General features: G+C 41.9%; 1 protein-coding gene across 1 annotated transcript in view; it reads right to left on the bottom strand.

The window, feature by feature from the left end:
* Positions 1-24613, bottom strand: part of TRP1 (tryptophan biosynthesis 1) — a 264481-nt gene extending 239868 nt beyond the window's left edge. The window contains exons 1-2 of the mRNA XM_089372138.1: positions 23948-24613; positions 23686-23832 (exon numbers count right to left, since the gene is read on the bottom strand). Coding sequence (XP_089228264.1) covers positions 23686-23832; positions 23948-24178 — 378 coding nt within the window. The 5' untranslated portion in view covers positions 24179-24613. The remainder of the gene's footprint in view (positions 1-23685; positions 23833-23947) is intronic.
* Between the last annotated feature and the right edge of the window lie 1169 nt (positions 24614-25782).

Genomic DNA, 25782 nt, shown 5'->3' with positions numbered 1-25782 from the left:
CAAGGAGAAGAAGTTCAATTTCAGAGGAAGAGTAGCACGGTGAAGGAAGAAAAGGGTATGAGCATCAGTCAAAGATTAAGGAAGAGGTGACGCAGAGCATCTGAGAGACAACGCAGAGAGAAGATCAATGAGACAGAGCAACTGGAGACGCAGTCCTCATGCAAGCTGACACAAAAGTGACGCAGAAGTGACGCAGAGGAGGGTAGAGGGTCTCCAGGGTGTCAGAACTTCTCTAGGAGGAGAAAAAACGTCTCAGGTGTTTTCTCTCAAAAGTGTCTCAGCATTTTGTAGAATCTTTCTTTGTAAAGAGATTGTTGCTGAAGATTAATAAATAAACCCTCATATGTTGCACCGGTTTTCCCACAATGGGATTTTTCAGGGACAATTGTCCAAAATAACTGTGTTGATGTGATTGATTATAATTTATTGTGCTTGTATATCAATGTTATTTTTTCTATGCTATTATGTGATAATTGCAGTAGAATTTATTTTAATGTTTACTGAAAGGTTTTGTAAATAACTTATTGTGGAAAATAAGTAGGAGAAATAAATCAGTTACTGGCAACTGCAGTGGAATTTCGTGTTAAAAATTTTAACATAGAGAACTGTGTCACCCCTTCTGCTGGATTGATTTGTTGGATGAAGATTGTTGTTCAAACCTCCCAGCTCAGAACCTCGCTTCTCCAGCAAAATCTCGGACTACTAACGAATACTCTACACTGCCAGTACAAGAGCCCCTCTGGACTGTGTGAGCCCCTCCTGGGCTGCATAGGCCTCTGCGCTGCCTCCCTGATGCTCAAGCTGCCTCTTTGCTACGTACTCTTTGGCTCGGAACTTCCTCTCCGATCCAATTCTCTGCTTTTGCCCCTCTCACTGCAACTCAGATCACTTGTTCGATTCTCTCAGCAAACCATGCCCCAGAAAATCGAACTGACTGATCAACTTAGTGTCTCTGCAATTGACCCTCAAGCCTCCTCTTATACTTTTCCTATTGATGAATCAACAGCCGAGATTAAGTCCCTAATCAACGGCTAAGATTAAATAAGACTTGATCTTCGTCACTTAGACACTTCTCACCCATATTTTCATTAATACCCATTAATATTTTTATTTTCCTAAGTTTAGACTTACGAACCCCATTAAAAATATTAATTATTTTAATAAAACACCATCCGGGTGGAATTTCACCAAACGATTTCGGGGTCTTGAAGATCTCATGTGTTTTAGCCCCTCCACAAAATTTTGGAGCTAAAGCGCATCCGACTACCCAAAATCAACACTCCCGCTTAGTGAGGAATGTGCTCTAGCAATACTAACAGAAGTATCACATTGATCCATGGCATCGATCCTCTGTGCTGTTGACGCTCAGCCTGCTACCCTTCATCCACCGCACTGTTGCGACCTGTACTGCTGCCTATGACACTGCCACTATTGCATCTATACTACAGCTCCCTTTCAATATGTTGCATCATGCTACACATAGCACTGCCACTACTAATTGTTGCACTGCAACTCAGTTGTTGAGAAGTAAGCAGCTAAAAAAGTCACCCAAAAGTTGACATGCTAGTTAGTCTAGATACCCCGTGATGTTGAAGCTACCTCTACTGCTAATTTGTGATGACCCTCTGATGCTATTGCGTTGTTGTTGTATCTGCTTTTTGCCTCCCGCATTGCTCAACACTCAACTGCGCTACTTCAAACTTTGGCACTTTAGCTCTGCCACCGTCGCTCCATCATCCCTCGCACTAATTGGCTCCCATCATTCTACTCCTGTCATTAAGGGCTCTCGTAGCCATATATGATCCAAAAGTTTGGGCACCTCAAGGATCCTTCCCTTATGTAGTCCTCCCAACTACAGCTCAATATCGCCCCACCTCTTCTCTAGATGTGCATGAGCACTCATGGTGCAATCATCGTCCTCCTTGTCAGCTTTCGCAAAAGCAGCCTTTGAGTCAAACTTCTCTTCCTTGCCCTTCTTCTGAGGGCACTGAGTGGCGAAATGTCCCAGTTCCCCACATCTGAAGCATCTGATTTTGGATATGTCTTTGTTTTTCCTCTTTTGTTGCCCTTGCTATCCTGCTAATGCGAGAGCTGCATCCTCCTCTTCCTCCTTCTTGATTCTGATTCCTTTGCCGCTACTTCCCGCCTTGGTTAATCGTCTGATCTCTTCCTATCGAAGAGCTGCCCACATCTTCTCCCAACTGGGGAGAGAAGCCCTAACCAAGATGCTCTGGACAAAGGTCTCCCAATCTTCAGTGACTGCATTCAGGGCAGTCCTCATCATGCATTTAGGATCTGATGTAGACCCTACGGAAGTTAGCTGGTTTCGGATCCCTTGCAACCTAAGAAGGAAGGGATCGATTTCTTCTCCCTTCTACATCTGATACTGTCTCAGCTAGTTCTCAAGCAACATCTTTTGTTGAACAGAAGTTCCCTCATACAAAGTGGTCAAGGCCTCCCACATTTCCCTTGTTGTGTCCTTTTCAGTAATATGTGGGACCACATGATCCTTGACCCTGTCCAGGATCATGCACTTCGCCTTTGCTTGAGCCTCCTCATATTTATTGAGAGGATCAGCATCGATTGGAATAGCAACCGTCCTCAAGGCATACTCCTTGATGCGATTTTTGTCCAATACCACCAGGATCCTGACCTTCCACATGACAAAGTTGGATGCTCCATCCAATCTGTCCTGATCCCTCAATCCATTTACTACTATCTCTGCTCAAATGATTGTCGAACAGGTTCTCTTCTACTACTTTCATTGTTGCCACAACAAAAACTCGGATCTGGATTTCTTTGGCACTAGAAATCCTCTAAGGAACAAGTTCCCTCTAGACTCCCTCTGAGTCCTAATTTCCTTCACGGAGATCCTTCCACCAAATAATGTTGAATCACCCCTCTTTGATCCTCCTTTGTTATTGCTCGGCAACCCGGATCTAGATTTCTTTGGCAAGAAATATGTTAAGGCAATGACTCCCTCTACCTTGGTTCAGTCTCCTTAGACATTGTTCTGCACCAGCAACAACAGTGTCCCACCAGCACCTCAGATCTGATATGCACTGCTCCCTTTGCCCCAACAACTGAAGAATCTGAGCTCCCCAGGTTCTGTGCAGTCACTGCGTGAGCTAGATCAACTCCTCCCGACCACTACGTCACTCCTTCCTAGTCCAGAAAGATGGCGTGGCTCTGCGTGAGCCTGATATGTCTCTCTCTGCTTCTGCGCTGGCCTAGAGAGCTGACGCAGTCACTGCGTGGGCTCTTCCCGGCTACTGCGTCACCCTCTCCTGGCTTAGAATGCTGACGCAAGCACTGCATGAGCCTCTGTGTCACTCGAAACAGCTGCCTCTCTGCAACAAATTTGTCGGATCTCCCGGCTAATGGTTTCAGTGTCCTATGATCTGCAATTGCTCTAATACCATGTGAAAATTTATGAATCTTTACAAACATAAATCCTACTGCAGTTACTGGTTTAACATCTCCTACTCGTTATTTCATTCAACAAGTTATTTAATTAGATAAACAGTGATGTAAACACTACTGTAGACTACATTGACATACAGATCATAAACTAAAACAATAGATGAGACAAACACACAAGGGACACCATTAATTTTGGACAACACGTCCCCGAAAAAACCCAACTTAGGAAAACAGATGCAGCAGGTAGAGGGTTTGTATTATTATGCAAGCAAAATCTGAGTACAACAGGTTGCCTCTCACGCCAACTAACCTTACAGAGAAATCACAGCAACAAGAAATACATCTAAGGGTTTACCTCGCTCCCCAAGTCGCAACTGATCTAATGAGTGATCTGACACCCTTCTGGCAAACACTGCGAAGTCCCTATGCAATCACTGTGTGGGCCAGCGTCTTGCTCTAGAGAATTGTGTCACCCCTTCTGCTGGATTGATTTGCTAGATGAAGACTGTTGTTCAGCGGCTCAGCCCTCCCAACTCAAAACCTCACTTCTCCAGCAAAATCTCAGACTACTGATGAATACTCTGCACTACCACTACAAGAGCCCCTCTGGACTGCGTGAGCCCCTCCTGGGCTACGTAGACCTCTGCGCTGCCTCCCTGATGCTCAAGCTGCCTCTCTGCTACGTACCCTTTGGCTCGAAACTTCCTCTCCGATCCAATTCTCTGCTTCTGCCCCTCTCACTACAACTCAGATCACTTGTTCGATTCCAGAAAATCAAATTGACTGATTAACTTGGTGTATCTGCAACTGACCCTCAAGCCTCCTCTTATACTTTTCCTGTTGATGAATCAACGGCCGAGATTAAGTCCCTAATCAACGGCTAAGATTAAATTAGACTTGATCTTTGTCACTTAGAAGCTTCTCACCCATATTTTCATTAATACCCATTAATATTTTTATTTGCTTAAGTTTAGGCTTAGGAACCCCATTAAAAATATTAATTAGTTTAATAAAACACCATCCGGGTGGAATTTCACCAAACAATTTCTGGGTCTTGAAGATCTCATGTGTTAGCCCCTCCACAAAAATTCGGAGCTAGCGCACATCTGATGCTACCCAAAATCAACACTATTCTGTCAAACTCCAGCACCCCTTGACAACAAGTGTCTGCAAATACTACAACCCTACTGGTTGTCTACTCCTCATCAATGCCTGGTCCAAAAGATGGTTGCTCATCCTCCTCTATCATGGGCTCAACATGAACCTCCAACTGGCTCTCTACAAAAGGCTCATCATGCATATTGTGCATATCATCCTCCTCAGCTAACTCATGCTCCACCATATGCTGCTCATGTTGAACCATCACTGGTGACTTGTCACCCTGAATGTCTCCCATAGGGTCCACTGACTGCTCACCATACACACCAGAATATAAATCTAGCCTACTGTCAACAACTCCACGTGACTGCTCAAGCTCCTCAGAGGCATCGTCATATGAACTCATGGACTCATCCAAAGAAGAATCCTCATCCTAGAAGTCAGAAAGAATCTCCTCTTGGTCTACCCATGTCATCTCCTTCGCATCATTCAAGCATGAGTGATCAAGTCCCCAAGGTTCCTTGCAGATGAAGCAAAGAACCTTCCTCCTTAGCGCATTCCTACTGCATGGTTGGTCACCACCAATCCTCCGCAACTCCTCCTCGGTCAATCGTCTCATGAACAGACAAATGTTGTGCTTAACCAACCTTTCGGCTAGTTCTCTCCTCCAAACGGCCAACAATCTAGACTGCAACCTCCTGCAAATGGCATCGTAGCCTCTCATACATGAGGACAAAATGGATTGCAAGTGTGTTATGATTGAGTCAGGATGATGTGTCCTAATGCTAAAGAAGCATTGGAAAATCTACAAGATCAAGTCGTCAAACTCCAGCTCAAACATGAGGCCATATGGTCTAACCAAGACCATGACTTCTATAATTTGAAGCTTCTTCCCAAAGGTAGGACCCTCACTGCTTTCCAAATCCTAAAAAGTTTCCATTATCAAAATGAAGACTCTCCTCATTATATCATCACTATAAGGAGGAATAGGTGCGGTCAACATCATGATACTACTGAGACAATAAGCAGATGGAAGTTTGACCCCTACACAAAAATGCTCCAAAAGCTTGTGTTGTATGAGAGCAAGTATAGCTGGTTTTAGAGCCCAAATCAAGCTCTTCCCATTTGACTGATGCACCTTGCAGAGGAGTGAAGCAAGTTCTTCTAGTTTGAGAAGGGCATTTGTTGTAACCCCCATACATCTTAAATATGTTCCAAGTGCATAAATTTTGGGCCCCAATTAATGTTTTTTTGTGGTTGCTCTTGTTGATTTCGGCTGCTAGTTTATAAAGGGAATGTATGAAGGTTTGATCCATGTTCTAACTGAAGAATGACAAGTACATCAAGTTATTTTATGCATGACTTTGACTGAAAGCAACAATAGTACATAATAGTAGTTGACTCAATACAAAGGCCTCTCACTTCAAAAAATACTCAACAATTAGATAGAGGTCCAAATATGAATACCTCATGTAGACTCACCATACTCTCTCACTAACTTAGCAAATATTAAAAAAATCTTTGAGAAATTTTAACAAACAGTTAGCAAGTAGTACCTTTGTCAAACACTTTGCAGATAAAGTGGAAACACTTGCAACATAAATAAGTATGAGAGGCAAATGCTTGAGAGAATTATAATGCTCAAATGAATTCGATACCACATTGCATGCATGCAAAACCCAGGTGAAATGAAGTAGACCCAAGTGCTGGAAATGGCCCAAACAGGTAGCACGCACTACCCAGAAAATATTGTTGTTGCTACTGATGAAGAATCAGAGTTTCTGCCCTCAAAACTGCTTAGAAAATTATGAAATTTTAACCTGGAGCTCCTCACACCAAAACCATAAAAACCCAGAAATGGTTTGGCTTAACTCCAAGCCGAAATCAAGCCCACCAAGTGGTGTGAATTACCTAGTTTTACCAATAAAACGAATTGTTGAAGGAATGTTGATTTACAGCTTGAATACTGCCTAGAAAATTTTGAAATTTTATCCACAAACTCCTCTCATAAAACCCGGAAAAATCTTGGACAAATTTTTGTTGCTCCGGAAAGCCTTAATTTAGTGTGAGTTTCCTGATATTCTCTTGAAGATTACCCAGCAACTAGTGGCTCCCCAACACATAAAATTCTGACCCCAGCAATAAATTAGCTCATGGAAATGAACTGAACCCCAATAGATAATCTCAGCCCAGTAGATAAATTTGAGTTTCAACAAATGAATTCGTCTCTGGCAAATAAACTAGGCTCTGGAAAATAAACTTGGTTCCAATAGACAAATCTAGCTCTAGCAATTAAACTAGGCTCCAATAAACCCAATTGTTGAAAAATAATTCAACCCAACAAGAGAAATTCAGCTAGGCAAGAGAAATTTGGCACTACAAGATAATTTTGGCCCAGCAAAATAATCTCGATCCAGAAAGATAAATTTGGCCCAATAAAATAATTTCGACACTGTAAAATAAATTTTTCCCAGTAAGATCGTTAATTTCGGCCTTGCAAACCAATATTACTCCATCCAATATGTTTTCTTCAGCACTTTGAGAAATCACGTGCAACCATAGTTTTAAAACTCCGACTCCGACTCCGACTCGGTCGAGGATCGACTCCGAAATGGTAATGACTCGGCCGGCTCGATTTCAGTGACTCGATCGTTGTAAAAAATACACTAAATATTTATTTTTTTTATAAAAAAACATAATTTTAATGATTTTCATTCATGTTTCCAAACACACAGCATTATAATATAGATGGAAGACAACATATGATCAAAGTAGGCTCATGAACCAATCCATTATATCAAAATGGTACCCAATGGCAATACATAGTGAACTGTCATACATGATCAAAGACTCAAAACAAAAAACACATAACCAAGGAGGCTAGAAATGGCCTCTACAACAAAAGTAAACTGTGACCAGACTCCAGTACTAGTACTACAGCTACTGGCTAGTAGCTACTACCAGAGGAGCCAAGATCATGTCGATCAATCTCTGGATCATCATCAAGATCCTCATCAGGATCAAACTCTGTTGGACGACTCTCCACTACCCAATCTGATGTTGGATCAATGTCTTCCAACACAATTGGATTTGAATCAGGTCTTTTGTTCAGCAAATGGTTTCGTCTAAGTCGGAGGTTGTATTGGACATAAACTAGATCATTTAACCGTTTTTGATCCAAACGGTTTCTCTTCTTTGTGTTACTTGGGAGCAGGAGCAAAAACGGGAGCGGGAGTGACATTTTCAGAAGCTCCTGGTTTGGGAGCGAATCCCAAAGGAGTTCGACAACCAATGTCACTAACATCAAGGTACATAGAAGGGTTGCTGCTCTTGATTAAATACGAGTTCCATACCCTAATACATGACAAAATTCAATGGAAACATTGCAATCCTCCAATCCTGAAATCCTGAAAAACTAATAAGTCTGTTGGATTTTGAATGAAATCTAAAATTCTACTTTCTCCATATGAAATCCAATGAGGCCGAAACCACTCTCAAACATCCTGAGTCATTTCATGGTAATGTTAAAAATTTAAGTAAAAGGATGAAAATGAAGATTAAGGAGAATGTCACTTTTACTTTAAGAATTTAACATTACCATGAAATTTGAATAGAATATCAATAGTAGAGAACCTTTGAGTGTGTTAAATAGGGTTTGGGAGGGGGAATGGACCCCAAATAACATTTAGCTAATTCATAAAACACCTTGAAGTTCAAACCAATCAGCAAACCCCTTAAAATTTCATTAAAATAATGTTAAATCGTTGTTTCAGTGGGTTACGGGCCGTTGTTTATGACTCGGCCGAGTCAGTACGAGAAACGGCCTGGCTGACTCGGCCAACCGAGCCGTTTTTTGTACCGAGTCACTCCGGAGGGCAATGGAACGGACCAACTCGGCCGTTTCCGTTTCGAAACGGCCGTTTTTTAAAACTATGCGTGCAACAATTATTCTCCAGCAAATAGATTAAGAAATTTAACCCACAAACTTTGCTCCTTTATTCTTTAGGAACAATACGACAACATTGATTTTAACCCACAACTGACCAAAATCATGTTTGATACCATTGTTATGTCCCAAATCAACTTTTTCACTACAAATTGCTTCAGAAAAAAATGTCTTCAATTAAATAAGAATTTGCATGAATTCAACCATAATTTTAACGGCAAAATGGAAAATAAAATATACAACTGGAGAATAGACAAGAAAGACATGAAAAAGATCTCAGTGTTATTTTATTAATATGTAAATAAGTTGGTACAAGAGCAAGAATATGGCTGAGATGATGGTCGCAAATAGATCTACAATAATGTCACAATTGGCCTCCAAAACAAATTGAAAATCAATAAACTGCAACATGTGAATCACGAATGGATCCACCAAGAGAAGAGATGGGTGCTCGCCCACTCTCACTTAATCACCCGAGGGTTTTCGTCCTAGGGCTATTGCTAAGTAGAGAACCGGGTTCTCAAAGCCTCACCACAAAGACAATATACAAATCCAAGATGCCCCCAAATGACCTCCTCCTTTTTTATAGATTTGATGGATAGATCTCCAAGCCTCTAGAAGCACCTTATTTTATTATTTTTTTATTATTCTAGAAGCTCTTCCATTAACTTTATCTTAGGTAACTTTTTTATTTTATTTTATTTCACTTAAGTCACTTTTGGGCCTTTTCCTCCAATTAATTATTTTTCCTTAATTAAATGACTAATTAAAATCATTTTTAATTAAGGAAAATGGTAAATCGCCCACCATACTCTCTTCGGCCATTGGAAGTCACTTCTCAACATCCCATCCTATAGATCTTCTCGTTTTGGTTCCAACAAGCTATTACACTAAGGTGTTCTATCAAATAATATTCTTGGAACGCCACCTCAAGCATAATTAATTAAGTTAGGTCCCACTATAATGCTATTTTTTGAAAGTTGTTGGAATGCAACAGAACAAAAGGCAAGTTGTGCAGATGATGGAATATGCCAAGCGAATGCCATCGGATCCCATAAAAACTCCTCAAAAATCCCCCAGGACCCCTAATGATGTAATCCTGCTCCTGCGGCTTGGCCATCACATAACCTAGAAACCCATCTTGGTTGTACTATAGAGGAATATAAAAATGGAGACATGACAAATCCTCACACCCCAAGATTGCTTGCCCTTAAGCAATCCACACCTGTCCACTGTAGAGGCGTCTACAAACTGATACCAAAATCCCATATGAACCACCAGTCCACATCATGCCTCCAAGAAATTAAATTAGACTTGATCTTTGTCACTTAGAAGCTTCTCACCCATATTTTCATTAATACCCATTAATATTTTTATTTGCTTAAGTTTAGGCTTAGGAACCCCATTAAAAATATTAATTAGTTTAATAAAACACCATCCGGGTGGAATTTCACCAAACAATTTCTGGGTCTTGAAGATCTCATGTGTTAGCCCCTCCACAAAAATTCGGAGCTAGCGCACATCTGATGCTACCCAAAATCAACACTATTCTGTCAAACTTCAGCACCCCTTGACAACAAGTGTCTGCAAATACAACCCTATTGGTTGTCTACTCCTCATCAATGCCTGGTACAAAAGATGGTTGCTCATCTTCCTCTATCATGGGCTCAACATGAACCTTTAACTGGCTCTCCACAAAAGGTTCATCATGCATACAGTGCATATCATCCTCCTCAACTGACTCATGCTCCACCATATGTTGCTCACGCTGAACCATCACTAGTGACTCATCACCCTAAATGTCTCCCATAGGGTCCACTGACTGCTCACCATACACACCAGAATATAAATCTAGCCTACTGTCAACAACTCCACATGACTGCTCAAGGTCCTCAAAGGCATCCTCATATGAACTCATGGACTCATCCATCAGATCCAATAAAAACGAATGCCAAGCAAATGCCATCAGATTCCATAAAAACTCCACCAAGACCCCTGATGATGTAATCCTGCTCCTACGACCTAGCCATAACATAACCTGGAAACCCATTCTGGTTGTACTATAGAGGAAAATAAAAATGGGGACATGACAATCTGGGGGCGTCCTGTTTAGCAAAGACAGTTCTTTGATGGAGTTAACAACAAGTCTAGGAGAGAGAGAGGGGCATCCATGGGATCACCTTTCAGTGCCCATGCGGACTCTTAGTCATACCCCTGGTGACTTACATGTCTATCACACTTCAGTATGGCTTACAGTTGCAGAGGATGGCATTGTTTCCCCTTAATGCTCACAGTACAAGAAGCAAGACATGGGAGGCTCACCCTAGATAGTTAGATGAGACACAGTGTGTCATGGGCAGGAGGGAGACTCTCCAGTTGAGGCATTTGGTGGTTGCACAAGCTGACGAATACAGGCTTAGGGATGGTGTGGTTTACTATCGAGGTAGCATATGTTCCACCCCTAGGCTCACACTTGGGGAGGTGATTGTGAGGGAGTTGCATGATACACTTTCGATGAGGCAAGCTGAGGCGTTACATGAGCATGAAGAACAATGGATGGTAGACTTCGTCTACAAGAGGGTGTCCAGACTCTGGGTAATGTTTGGGTGTATCCTCGGGAGTTGGGATAGCAGATTTCACTATGTGGTCTAGCAGAAGCAGGGTAGATTATGCGTGGGACAAATTCTTGATACCTGGGGTCCACCTATGGGATACATACAGGTGTCAGAGATGAGGGTCAGATGGGCTCTAGCGGGTAGCAGTGCTACGCAACGGCAGCCCATGAGGTGTGGGAGTTGTGAGCTCCCAATATGGTTGGAGGATCTAGGGATTCGATTTGTGAGCAGATCACTCCACTTCTCGATGTGCAGGGTTACGATGGAGAGTGATCCAATTATTTCCCAGGTTGACACATGGGGAATCGCTAAGACCTTCATCAAATGGTGATGCAAATTGTTACTAAGGATCGAGGCTAGTCGTGGAGTGGTGGACTCGAGCATTGCTGAGTTGCCCTTGCAGGGTGGGTAGAGTGTCAATCATGATAGATATAGTGGTCGAGAAATATCGAAGAGGAGGATCTAGTATGAGCATGTTGGGTAGTTGAGCATGACTGGGGTGTCGCGATGTCAGTAGAATAGGTTCATTCTGCGATTGGTAGGCAATCCTGGCATCGCAGGGCATAGCAGTTCAACTACCTGTAGGGGTGAGCTGGTTTCTGCAAGGGAAGGTGATCCAGATCTTCCATTGGCTTTTAGAGATTTGTTGATGGTGTGGGGGATTTCACCAGTGTGGCTAGGTAATCAACAGGAGGTAATCAGGGGAAACCCATGCAGACGAGGCTTCATCCCCATAAGGATTGGATTGTATCTTTAGGAGTCTACCCCTAAAGTGGACATGAGGGACTATACAGTAGAGCAATTTCACAAGGAGATGATGAGGATTTTATACTACCATGATGCTCTACTTAGTGGCGGTATGCAGAGGACGTCTGGCGCCAATGCCGGGCTAGACAGTGAGTGGAGCAAGGGATGCCTCATGTTGATCAGGATGACTTGGGATCCTGGCATCGAGGGATTTCCCCATGGCAGGACAGTGCAAAGATTAGGGATGACTCAGTGGCACATTTGAGACCCCGATATTGTTTGCAGTGATTGTTTGGATCAGCTGATCGAGAGGATGCTTGTTCAAGCTTTGCTTGAGGATAAGCAATTTTTGGTGGAGAGGACTGTAATATCCCAATTAATTAATTTTGTTAAGAATTTCCATTTTCACAATTTCGGCAATTGGGAGATATTTGGCCTTGAAACTTAGGAAAAGTGGGTTGAGGAGACACCACTTGATTTTTTGCAAAGAGGATGCCTCAAACATAAGGCAAAAGGAAAAATTAAAGTGTTGATGGATGGTGGGGACCACCCAAAAGGGAAATTCACACCCTTAAGCAACTTGCACTTGTCGGAAAGGAGGGGGAAGGAGGAATTTGAATTTGGTGGAGCCCACAAGGGAAAGGGGCCAGCAAGCATAAATAGGAGAGGACCTCATTTTGGGGGCTTTTGATAATTTGACATCTGAACTGGAGTTCTCTTGTTTTACTTAGACAAGACTACCAGTGATGTTTAGCACAAGGAATTTCCAGGTGGAAATTTCGACTCCTTCGGTGAACCTTGAGTGTCACCCTAAGGGAGTTGTAGGGAGTTTGTTGCAGGTATTGGGGAGAAGCAGATTTCAACTGCATCCATAAGCAAGGGCATGTTTCTCCAAGGACGTAGAGGTAGTTTGTGAAGTTGAGTTGGGGCAGCAAATTAGGCATTTGGTAGAGGAGTTTTTGAAGGGAAATCACCTATTGGGAGGGCAGAAATACTTGGAAAAATTCTGAGGCTAGAGTTGTGATATTCTGAGTGAGCTAAGCTACTCTAATTTGGGCCTGCGCAGCGGCAGTTTGGGCATTTCTACACCAGATTGGGAGTTGCTTCTGTTGGGAGTTTCTGAGCTAGAAATTCATTGGGTGATGAGGAGGAAATTTCCCTTAGGAGTTGGGAGAAATTTGGAGGTGGATTTCAGCTCTATTGCAACAGAAAATTTTTGTGGCTATTTGGCAACCATTTGAGAGGAGTAAGTTTAAAATTGGGGTCCCGAATGGTCGGTAAAATTTGCCCAAACCCTTTCTGGGTTTTTGTGGGTTTGGTGAGAGGCGTTCGGAGTTAATTTCACAATATTTTTTGGGCGGAATTTCTAGCAGAAATCAGTGTTCCAATCAGTAGCTAGCAGCAGAAATTACTGGAGGAGGGCATAGTTCACTCTGTGACCATTTCCACCACTTGGGTCTGTGAGATATTTCTGAGTTTTGTTGGAGCTGGTGGGGAGAGCCTACATTTAATTTTGCAGAATTTTTGGAGTAGATTTGAGAGCCGAAATCTCAGTGCACCTACAGCAGCAGTGGCAGTAATTTTCTGAGTCAGCGCAGAGGTTTTTGGTGGAGTCATTCTAGCACTTGGGCATCACAATGCCAACCTGGGCTTTGCTTAGCTTGTTGTAGCAAGCCCAAGTTCCTCTTTCCATGCTCATTTGTATTCCATTTTGCTCAGAAATAAACAAAATAGCTCAGATTTTTGGTGCATTTCCTCTTATGTCTTGATTTCCTACGTATGTGTTGACTTTCCTAGTTGTTGTTATAGTGCATGTTTCTTTTATTCACTTAATATTTCCGTTAGGTATATTACAAAGACTTGGATGTCATATGACCCTATGAGCTTTGTTGAGTAAAATGGTTAAACAAGCCAAAGGACGGTAGATTATAAGGGGACATAGTGATGTCATATGGTTCCAATTTCCAAGTCAAAGGATGCTCTAGCACTACCGACTCAAAAAAGCCAAGCCTGGATTTGAGGGGAGATCCACATAATAATGTTGACAAGATAGAATTTAATGGCCACGAGTAGAAAAAAGAATTTGTAATCATTAACCATTAAGGGGATTTGAGGGATAATAAAGGTTAATATAGTGCTGCTAATAGAAAACGCTCTAGAAAATGAGAACCGTCTGCTGCTGCTGCTCTGCGCGCGCGCGCGCCTGAGCCTGCTCTCGGCCCTCGGCCTGTGACTGCGACTGCGACCCTGCTCTTCGATCAGCCTCATGGATCCTCCGGATCCGCCTGGTGGGGATCCGGACTTACAACAAGCTTTTTCCAATCTGGTGAAATCGCTTCCTCAGCAAAGACCAAGGCCAACAGCAACCAAGTTCGTAAAGAAACTAGATGTGTTACAGGAAGTCCATTTGCCTCCGACCATCCCTCGCATGGCAGCCATCTCGCTAGCAGAGAAAGGATTAATCGGTCAATTTACAGGGCTATGGCCCTCACCCAAAACTGTGCAAAGGTGGGTTGAGCGAAACTGGGCAGACAAGGTCCAAGGGAAAATATCCATTAGGTTCTGTGGCAGAGGATACTTTACCTTTCACTTTGAAACTAAGGAGGACAAGGACCTAATCTTTAGAAATGGGCCTTACTTCATGGATTCCAGAGGTCTCTACCTCAACAAATGGACCCCGGATTTCGATCCCGAGCTGGACATTCCAAGTGCTGTTCCTGTTTGGGTCAGGCTCCCCCATCTCCCTCTACACTGCTGGGGAGATGACTCGGTCAAAGCAATAGGGAACGCAGTCGGAAAATACATAGATCGAAGCGAACCCAAGGATAACATGCAAGCCTGCGCGCGGATATGTGTTGAAGTTGATCTGGGACGCGGACTACCGGAAGCAATCAAACTGAAAGTAGACGACTGGTGCCATATCCAACAGCTGGACTACGAGCAGATACCCTTCAAGTGCAAGGTATGTCACGAATATGGACATTTTGCTAATAGATGCCCTAAGCTTATAACTGTAGAATCAATAGAGCAAGAAGGACAATGGGAAACGGTAAAAAGAAAAAAATCGAACCCATCCCTGAAGCATGCAGAATCTGAAACCCCGGGGCCTTCCCAGCAACATCCCTCTCATCCTCAATCATCCCATCAGCAACCCCCCTCATCCTCTCAGCAGCACCCTCCCCATATCCCCTCCTCACCCCCTCGAATCTCTGACCCCTCCATTCCTCCTTCTTCCAATCCCTTTGCAACCCTTTCTGAGGAAGATCCCGAGCAGGATCCCCTTTCATCTGATCAGCATCTCCATACCTCTCCCCCTCATTCTTCTCAGCCCTCTCCTGAATCCAACTCCATAAGGATCACCAGAAGCTCATCAAAGGACCATGGTGCGTCCAGTGACATCCCTAAAAAGCATGGGCCTGGCAGGAAATCGGCTAAGCAGCATAGAGAAGAAAGTGCACAGAAAGATATAGCAATGGGATCCCAGACACCTATAGAATCCTACATTCTGGGACACTCAGACAAGGAAAACAACAATAAAGGCAAAGAGAGGCGGGCACCTCTCCATACCACTGGTAAATCATAATGAAGCTGCTATCCTGGAATAGCAGGGGACTAGGGCACCCCTCCAAGAAAGCAGCCCTCAGGGAACTAATTCAATGTGAAAAGCCCGAAATTATACTCATTCAAGAGACAAAGCTAGATCAGTCCGAAATCAACAGACTCATCAATCAACAAAAGCAATACAGTGGCTGCGCCAGTGAAGCAAGAGGTGCCTCGGGTGGCATTCTAACAATGTGGGAAAATAGTAAATGGAGTTGCAGCTTCACCAAAATCCATCAGAACTGGATAAGTGTCAAACTGGAAAGTAAGGAAAATGGAGCAGAGATAAAAATATACAATGTATATTCACCAAACCACTACAGGGAAAAAGAAGTATGCTGGAACACTCTGAACACAAATATAGAAGAAGACCATGACAGCAATATTATTCTTGCAGGGGATCTAAACCTGGTCATGCATACCAACGAGAAAAGAGGAGGAAACTTTAGCTCAGATCCATTTAGAAACAGGCTTGAGCATATTATGCAGGAGAAAGATCTGGTAGACATAAAACCTAAGAACAGAAGATACACATGGAGCAACAGGCGATTAGGAGCAGGTAACATTATGGAAAGGCTCGACCGCTTCCTCATCAACATTGCCTTTCTATCCACCTTCTCTACCGGTCAGTCAGACATCCTCAACATCTCAGCCTCGGACCACTATCCAATCACGCTCACCCTGCACAGTCATAGTCAAATTGGACCCCTCCCTTTCAAATACTCTCCCCTTTGGAGCCGAATCCCTGCAGCTAGAGATGCGGTGTGGCAAGCGTGGACCCAGCACGTGGAGGGCTCCCCGACATATATCTGGGAATCCAAGCTGAAGCAAACTAGGCAGGCCCTCAAATCATGGGCAAAGATCAACTACCAGGAACCCGAGCTAGTTAAAAAGGACATCAAAAAACAACTTGAGTTAGTCCAGCAAAATATTGAAGCGTCTGGACTCTCCCAGCAAGCAAAAGAAGATGAGATACGATTGTATACCCAGCTGAGGCAAACAGCTAGAGATGAGGAGATCAAATGGAGGCTAAAGTCAAGACAGTTATGGTTGCGTGAAGGAGATAAAAATACCTCATATTTCCATAAGCAAGCTACAGTTAGGAAGGCAAGGAACACTGTGAGTATAATTAAAGACAGGGAAGGGAAAAGCTACGAGACTCAAGACTCCATTAAAGAAGCAGCAACCGCTCACTTCAAAAATCTACTAACTAAGGATAAGAGCGAGGAGGATTACTCAAGTCTACTTCAATACATGACTAGAGATGTTACCCAAGGAATGAACAGCAAACTCACGCAAGAAATAGAAGAGGAAGAGGTACAAAAAGCAATCTGGAGTCTCCACCCGGACAAAGCTCCAGGTCCTGATGGGTTTCCAATAAGCTTCTACAGAGAGTTCTGGCACCTGATCAAAAAAGACCTCCTAAAGATGATCCGCTGGACCCTTCGGAAAGGCAAACTGGGGGGTTTCACCAACTCAACTTATCTAGCTTTAATCCCTAAAGAGAACAGGCCCTCTACCTTCTCAAGATTCCGGCCCATATCCCTATGCAACTCTGCATACAAAATTATTACAAAAATTTTGTCCTCCAAGCTCAAGCCTCACCTCCCCGTATTAATCTCAGAAAACCAAGGAGGCTTTCTGCCCAATAGACACATCTCTGATTCCATTCTTCTTGTGCAAGAGGCTATACATTCTAGCATAAGTCGAAAGGAGAAAGGCTTTGTCCTAAAACTTGACCTTGCCAATGCCTTTGATAGGGTCAGACACTCCTTTCTGTTTGCAGTATTACACAAAATGGGATTTAACAATACCTTCATTAACATGATCAAAGCTTGCATCTCAAACCCTTGGATCTCCCCTTTGGTTAATGGAAGACCTTGTGCTGCCTTCCAATCCTCCCGAGGCCTCAGACAAGGCTGCCCCCTGTCCCCTTACTTATTTATTCTCATGGCAGAGTCCTTTAGCAAAGCCCTGGACTACAACCGAAGAATTGGCCTAATCACTGGCATCCAATTCGAGCAGGGCACAAAGAACATCAATCATTCCCAATTTGCAGACGACACCCTCTTGATGGGAGGAGCCTCGATCACCATTGCAAGACGTTTCAAAAAGATACTAGATCAATTTATGGATTATTCAGGAGGAAAAGTTAACCAAGTTAAAAGCTGCATCTATGGATGGAATGCAACGAATCACACCATATACAGCATTGCAAACACTCTTGGAGTCTCATACAAGCTTGACTGGAGTCACTTCACATATCTAGGGATGCCAGTGAGTATGGGACCTCTGAAGATTGACACTTGGAATGAAATCCTTGATAAAATAAAAAGGAAGATTCAACAATGGGGATCTATGTGGCTGAACCCAGCTGGTCGCCTAGTACTCCTAAAATCAGGGCTGACCTCTCTGCCCATCTACCGCTTCTCTTTGATCCAAGCTCCAATGACCTTCCATCATAAAATGGAAAAAGCCCTTAGACACTTTCTCTGGCAAGGAGGAAAGACGGAGAAAAAAAAGTTTAACCTGGTTAACTGGAAGAATGTCATCCAGCCCCTTGAGAAAGGAGGACTTGGAATAAGATCCCCAAGTCTGCTAAATTTAGCTCTTGGGGCTAAAATTGTTTGGAGGCTAATCACAGGAGACTCAGCTTGGTGGAAAACAGTCCTTGAGGCCAAATATCTGAACAGCACTAGGCATCAATTGTTGGACACCAATATCCCCAGCAGGGACAGCACCAACATATGGAAATTATGTAAGAAAATCATTCCCTTTATGGCCCATCATACTTCAAAAGTTCCCGGGGGAGGGGGCAGCATTAGCATCTCCAATGACAGAATATTAGGCCAGTGCTCTATAGGATCCAATATAGAGGCAACCCCAGCAACCAGTTGGCTTAACAACAGAGGAATCTGGAGTTTAGCTCAAATAACGCAGTGGGGAAATCAATCCCAAGCTTGGATAGGCTGGTCACTTCCGGACTACCCCAGAGAACTTGAAACAAGCTTCCTAGTCCTAAAGAGCCTTCTGCACAGTAAAGCTCCGGTTCAAAAAGGGAAAAAAGACAGCTATCGTTGGGACCCTACGGGAACTCTTTACACAACCAAAGCAGGGTATCAACAACTGTGTGAAAGCGCCTCTCCACAGGCCATTTGGACTCATTGGAAATTGGTCTGGAAGGCGGAAGCCCCTCCCAAAGTTAAATTTTTCTTCTGGCTCCTCCTGAAAGGGAAGATTCTAACAGCAGAAAACTTAAAAAAAAGGGGCATCTTGGGACCCTCCAGGTGCCCAAATTGTTGTCAAGCCGAAGAAACAATGCAACATTTGTTCCTAGATTGCCAAGTAGCAGAAAAGTGTTGGGAAGATATGGCCTCAATAGGGGAGGTCACATGGGAACCAAAGGCATCCATAGTTGAAACTGTCTACAATTGGAAGAAAAATTGTCCCTGGAAAGGTAAGAAGGGCAAATTAACACAAAGGATATGGAACACAATACCATTAACTCTTGTCTGGAGCATCTGGTTGGCCAGAAACAAAAAGATTTTTCAAGACAAATGGCACAATATCAGAGTTATGTGCCACAAAGCCAAGAGTTTAGCGGTGGAAGCAATTACCACCCGCACTCAAGGCAAGATTGATGCTACCCACTACAGTGTAGAAGAAAGAAATCTGATCAATTTTGGACACGGAAGCCTCATCAGCGCACAGGCACCAAGAAAAGAGAATCTGCAGCTGAAGGAGACAAGTAATCTCTGGAAATTAAGGCTCAAGGAAGAAGAATTTGCTCTCTGGTTGAGCAACTGCAACAGGTTCTATATGTTTTTCGATGGAGCCTCAAAGTCAAATCCTGGCAAAGCAGGGGCCAGGGGTCTCATATGTAACGCTAATGGTGAGTCAATTCTTCACTTTGAATGGGGGCTGGGCGAATTATCAAACAACAGGGCCGAGGGACTGGCTCTGTTCCAAGGACTTACCCAATTGATCAAGCTAGGAATCAAGAAGGCGACTGTCTTTGGCGATTCTGCAATCATAATTCGACTCATGGTGCATAGGCAGACCTCGCCAAACACCTTATTGCAGCAAATCAATAGCAGGAATCAGATACTTCACAATATGATGGAGAAGGCCAGTTATTACCATATCCTACGTGGCCTCAATAAAGACGCTGACAACTATGCCAACAAGGCTTGTGAACGCCCCAAAGGCCACCTCAGATGCAACAATATCTTGTCCACCCAACCATTGCCATGATCACGCATCCAGTCCAAGTAAGGGGCACCGTAACCAATAGAATCAGCAGCTGCAGGCAAATCAGCAGAGCAGAGGACAGCGCAGATAAGGAAGAAAGGAATTACATCAGGAGCCAGATCGGGCAATCAGCTCAGCACCCTCTTTTCAACCGCCCCCATGATTCACACGAATATAGTCAAACCTCACTGTACAGAGCAGGCATGGTCGATTGGAAATTGCTCAGAAATTGGATTGAGAAATCTGCCCAAAGTGTGGGAACCAGACGAATTGCAGGAAAAAATCGTCCCGCCCGACAGAGCACTTGTGCCAATCCAGATTTGCTTTGGGCTGTGTGGATCAATTTTGGAGATAGCATACAGGATGGCTCCCGCCTCAATCGCACAGAAGCGCTATTTATATCCAGACTGCGCCCCAGTATCCTCCATTCTGGAGAGACGTCTTGTGATAGTATTCTCTCCCTTAGAGTCGTTACAGTTCAAGCAGCTTCAATCTTTTCCACCAGAGACGCTGGTCTACAGATTTCTGGGGACTCAGCGGAAACCACCGGTGACAAGAGCTACTGTATCAGAGAGGTGTCAACAGAGAAGAACAGAGAGCTAATCCATCAGAGCCATTATATCAGAGAAGTGATACCTATGGAGCGCCCTGAACAATGTTTCCACTGCCGCGATCTGCAGGCAGAATTTGAGGAAGTGCGCGCGCAGCAAAGGACTCTGGAAGATCAAGTTCGCAGCATGGAGGCAAGGCATGCAGATCAAATCCAGAATCTGGAAACAAAGCTTGATGAGCAGTGTAGAATCCTTCATGACAAATATCGAGCCGAGATGAATCTATTCCTTCATAGAGTTCACTCATTGCACGAGCAGTTCAACAACCTTAGCAACAGATGTGCTCATGCCGAAGAATCAATCACAGTCCTCAGGTATATGATGGACAAGAAATTCAAAGAAGCTTCATCCTCCTCCAGTGCAAAACCGAACGAGGCTGACCCAAACCCGGAAGATTCTACTGCGCGAAAGATTAGTCACATAGAAATTGATTAGTTATGTGTTGCAGCTGTAAGTTTTGGTGTTTTCAGTTTGTAAGAATCTATAGTAGCAAAAGATGTCTCATAGCTAGAAGCAATAGGATCAGGATCAAGGAAAGGAACTATTTTGTAATTCCTTGGATCCGTAATGCTCAAGAAGCACTCTATGTATGGCAAGATGCCTCCCTCTTTTTTCAGACTAATACATAGCAACCGAACTTGTTAAAAAAAAAAGGTTAATATAGTGCTAGGGAATATTTAGAAATAGAATATAAATTATTCATGCTTAATATGCTATAGTATTTATGAATAGTTTTCAAAAAGAAATAGTTGAGTAGACACAACAATATTAATGATGCATGGAAAGAGAAGAGACTAAAATCTAAATATCTAGACATTCACCATAAGTAAAGGGTGCTAAATGGATGTACAAAATGGCCTTGAAGATTTAGTGGACGGTAAAGGGAATCACATATACTTGAAACAAACATTCAAGCAACAAAAACCAAATAATAAGATAAGGTAAAGTGTAATAACTCCCACAACAGAGGGGAAAGAGGAAAGTGCATTTCCTTGAACATAGAGGAGGAAGAAAGAGAACCTCAAATGCTATTTGTAATAGCTTTACCGAATTGAATTACACACAAGCCAATTGAAGATGGCCAATATTGTATCAATGAAAAAATGAAATATGGAGTGACAAGTGCAGTGGGGGGGTGTTGTTTATAACCCTGATGCAGAATATGAATTTACCTACACCTGGGGACTTGATGAATCCACTAAAAACCAAGCCAAAGTCCAGGTCTTATATCAAGGACTGAACATCCCCAAATCAATGCCAAACCAAAAGCTTGTTGTCATTGGAGATTCTTCAACTATCATTTAACAAGCACAAAGCTTGATGTCCTTGCAAAACACAACCTTTCTAGACTAATTCTAAGAAACCAGGCACTGATGAGGAATTTTGACTCCATTGAGTTCTTCCAAGTGCTTATATCCTTCAACACTCTAGCAGACTCCATGTCAAATAAAGGTGTGTTGTTGAATAAAGGAATGTTAAGCCAAAATAGGGTGCGGCCTTCCCTTGCCTACCTCCCATGAAATTTTTCAAACCAAACATTAGAATTTGCATGCTACCAAAATGAAGGACAAGTGACACATCACATTAGTTGAGATGAGACACGCTATAAGTATATCCTCTTCCCCAATACTATTCACTCATACCTGCAAGCATGGTAAGCAAAGCAACTTAAAGATTGATGAGAGCCTCTATCTCTCAACCAGCATGGTAATAGCTTCATTATCTTTGTCCCGGGCTTTGATGAATCTCAGTGTTCTAGGCTCTCCTCTGCAAGTGTGTAGCTACTTGAATTGTCCCTGGTTCAGGGGGTAGACTTCTATTGGTTTTTGCCTTGGCTCTTTGTCGCATCGCATCCAACATGGATGGTCATCGTCACACCATTTGTTGTTCAACTTGTGAAATTGTTGATCTTCACCAGGTCCAACAGAGAATTTTGTGCCCAAATGACTTACAGGTAGCAATTTCCCATCCCAATGACAACGTGTCTACTCAGCTTGAAGCTCAGTTAGTCAAGAATGCAAAATTGGAAGCAAGGGTGGCCACGCAAGGCAAGAAAATTGAGAAGTTCACTGCAGATCACAACATGCAATGTCAATTGATTCTGAATTCAGCAAGGAACTCTCATTCATTGGCTTCCCTTCAAAAAGCCTTTATCGGCTCTATCAAAGACACTAAATTGAGGAAGATACAATGCAGAAAAATCAAGGGAAGACAGAATTTGAAAATGAAAGTTTGGAGTCCAATGCATAAATCAAGCAGGAAGCCACAGTGAACAAATATTCAAGTTTTCATATTTTGCAAAATAGCATCTTTTCTAGGCCAGTTTATTAGACTTCACAGTTGCAAGTGTTTTTGGTATGTGGAAAAAACTAAAAGAACAGTTTAGTTTGACGGTGGATTCTTCACCGTTTTGAGAAGTTTTAAATACCTGGCATCAAACTCGATCTATATGATTTTCATTAACTCAGTGTACAGTGAAACCGTGGATTTCTTTTAGTACAACCATTATCCATTTCAGTTGAAAAGAAATAAATAAAAACTATCAAAGTGAAATATGTCACGACTAATGGTCGAATTAATAAACATTGTGGCATGTGCTTTATATTTAATCTACTTTTGTATCAGTCCCTTATCATGATAGCATGCATTTTCTAATTGGTTTTTAACTATTTTTCAATTAGTTCATTGTTTTTAACTATTTTTCAATTAGTTCATTACTGTCATACACAATGCATTGTAATGTACATGGCTATCTATCAAGTGCCTGGTTAAGTGGTTAGATCAAACCACTTTCAATGTTCATAATCCGACTCAAAACCCCATGAAAACCTATTGTTGTACTTGCATTTGTACAGCTAACAGAGTTAACTGCCGTATCCAAAACCGTATGGAAGTTTTGACAACATTACTGGCCTACGAATGCAACGTAACACTACAAACAAGACCAGGGAGAAGTCCTCAGTAAATTTGACAGTATCCATGACCACCCATCACGAAGAGAGTATAAGTTCAATAATGTGGTGTATCTCTGTAAATTATACACAATGCCAATCGCAAGTCTTAGGGTGAATTTCACCGGTAACTACCTTACGGGCAAAACAATGACAAGTAATAAATTAATTAAGCCTATGTTCAGACATTGATTCCGTGTGCAAAATGTCCTCTAATATACATTTTAAATTTCAATGACTGGCATGTCAAACACAATCATAATTTACACTGATCGTAAGTTTGTCAAAGTTAAAAAAGAAAAGGGCAAAAAAAAGGTGTTAACAAATTCATATAAATTACTATTCTGGGAGAAACAAATGGAGATAAGCGAACGATTTAGGATTGATTTTAAAGTTTCCCACTTTCGCTAAACCATCAAAGGATAAGCAGCAGAGACGCTTGCCTCTTCATATGTCTCTCCTTTGGCCCTAAGCAGGACAAGCAAAGCGCTGATCTGAGCATCGTTTGCTCCTTCACGCAGTAGATGATCAAGCACTGCCTCCGCCTCTTCTTCCGATAAATCTGTCTTATTTATCAGCGATTCAACTACCTAACAATGCCCAGCAGAAACAAATAGTTATAGCAATAGTTACTATATAATTTTAAAACCCATAAAAAGATAGTCTGATTTAGCTGTTTTAGGTAAAGAGTATTGAAGATCACACCCTTGCGATGGAGAAGGATTCAGTAGCTGCAGACACGCCAACAGCATTGAGTTTTGAATGAAATCGGGAACACGATTTTAAAGAAGCAAATGACAAAACACTCGGTTTGGTTTGAAATGAAACCCTTCTAACGCTGAAATCGAGTGCTAATTTAGAAGGATCGAGGCCCGCTGAGCATCCATGCCGAGTTAGTGTAAAAGTAGCGCGATTGCAAGACGCCATGGCAGCCATTTGCAGTGGCTCGTGAAACTCTAAATCCCAAAATGCAAGTTGAACATGAAACCATTATTCGGTAGGGTACATCGCTGTGAAGCTGCATGAAAACGCGAAATCAGATAAATCCATATATCTTGATCGTTGCCCATCGGGATGATCGTCATCCAATCGGGTTTCCCCAAACGTGCTGGTCTTACTGCCACTCGAATGGATGTGGGTCAGGCTCTCTATTCAGAAAAATTAGCTATATAGTGTTTTGGAGTTTCAATGGTTTATGATCCGAAATGCCAGAACAAAATCTCTGACCTCATTTCTAATGTGGACCATTTTCGGAATCATTAGTATTTTGGACTTTGAATGGTTTTTTTTTAATGATCTGAAATGCCAGAACAAAATCTCTGACCTCATTTCTAATGGGGACCATTTTTGGAATCATTAGTATTTTGGACTTTGAATGGTTTCTCATAGTAAGGAAAATCTCTGGCCTCTTTTCTAACGTGGAAAATTTTGGAATCATAATATTTTAAGGAAGTCCATCGATGGAGTAGATGTCTTTCTCGTGAATTTCGTAAATGAGTTATTTTAAGGAAAATCTTTTACGTTTGTTTTAAGGTGGAAAATTTTGGAATTATAATATTTTAAGGAAGTCTATCTGCGGAGTAGATCTTTTTTGTGAATTTCATAAATGAATTATTTTTGTTTTAATTATGATGTGTTTAATTTTGTTATAATATATAAAGATATTAGGGATAATTATGGCAATGTGTTAGCATCGGTTTTTTGAATAGGAAAAGAATTATATCACAAAAAGCAAAAAAATAGAGAGGCTAGAAGTCTTATAGACTATTCTTAGTCTAGTGGACGTTAAAATATCAATCATTCATTTAAAGTCAAAATTTAAACATAATTTTTTTAGAGTTCATGTAAACTTTTAGTTGATAACAGTGGCCTTTTTTTAAAGAGTTTATGTCAATTTTTATTTGATAATTGGGTTTTCTTTTTTTTTACGATTATAATTTAGTCATATAGAAAGGTAAAACTTGCACATAATTTTTTTTAATGTCAATTTTTAGTTGGTAAAAAATTTTACAAGTATTGTTTGCCATAGATTATGGTGAAAATTTGATCATATTTAAAATTTGTATCAATTTTTTGTTATATTTGTGGCTAAAAAGAGGCCCTTTTGTGAATTGGTTGACTTGTTCATTTAAGTAAAAATTGAATTCGTTTCTTTATAAATCCTCAATTTGTTAGGATTAATCTCGAGAAATTAATACTTATATACATTGAAGTTATAGATAATTAGTATAGACAAAACATTCATTATTCTCAAAATGTGCGTGCATAACAATTGAGTAAGGTAACTCAAATTGTCTTGGATTCTTTTGTGATTGCCATGGGGACCCCAATTATAATGGTTGAATGTATGAGACTTACATTACACTACTCGCACACACATAACTAGCTTATTAAGGCTTAATCTCTTATCATCCATAAGACCATAGCCTTGTCATTTTCAATTGGCAATAATTTTGAGCCCAAGGGAGTTGGATCCACCATTGAGGAATGAAGAGTTTTACACTAATGACAACCTTATGACGACTTGTATAACCCCTTAA

This window comes from Pinus tabuliformis, chromosome 8, assembly GCF_031772625.1.
Source record: "Pinus tabuliformis cultivar Carrire ecotype Pingquan chromosome 8, CPIR1, whole genome shotgun sequence".
NCBI lineage: Eukaryota > Viridiplantae > Streptophyta > Pinopsida > Pinales > Pinaceae > Pinus > Pinus tabuliformis.
The sequence above is the reverse complement of the archived record's forward strand: the minus strand, read 5'-3'. Positions and strand labels throughout refer to the sequence as shown.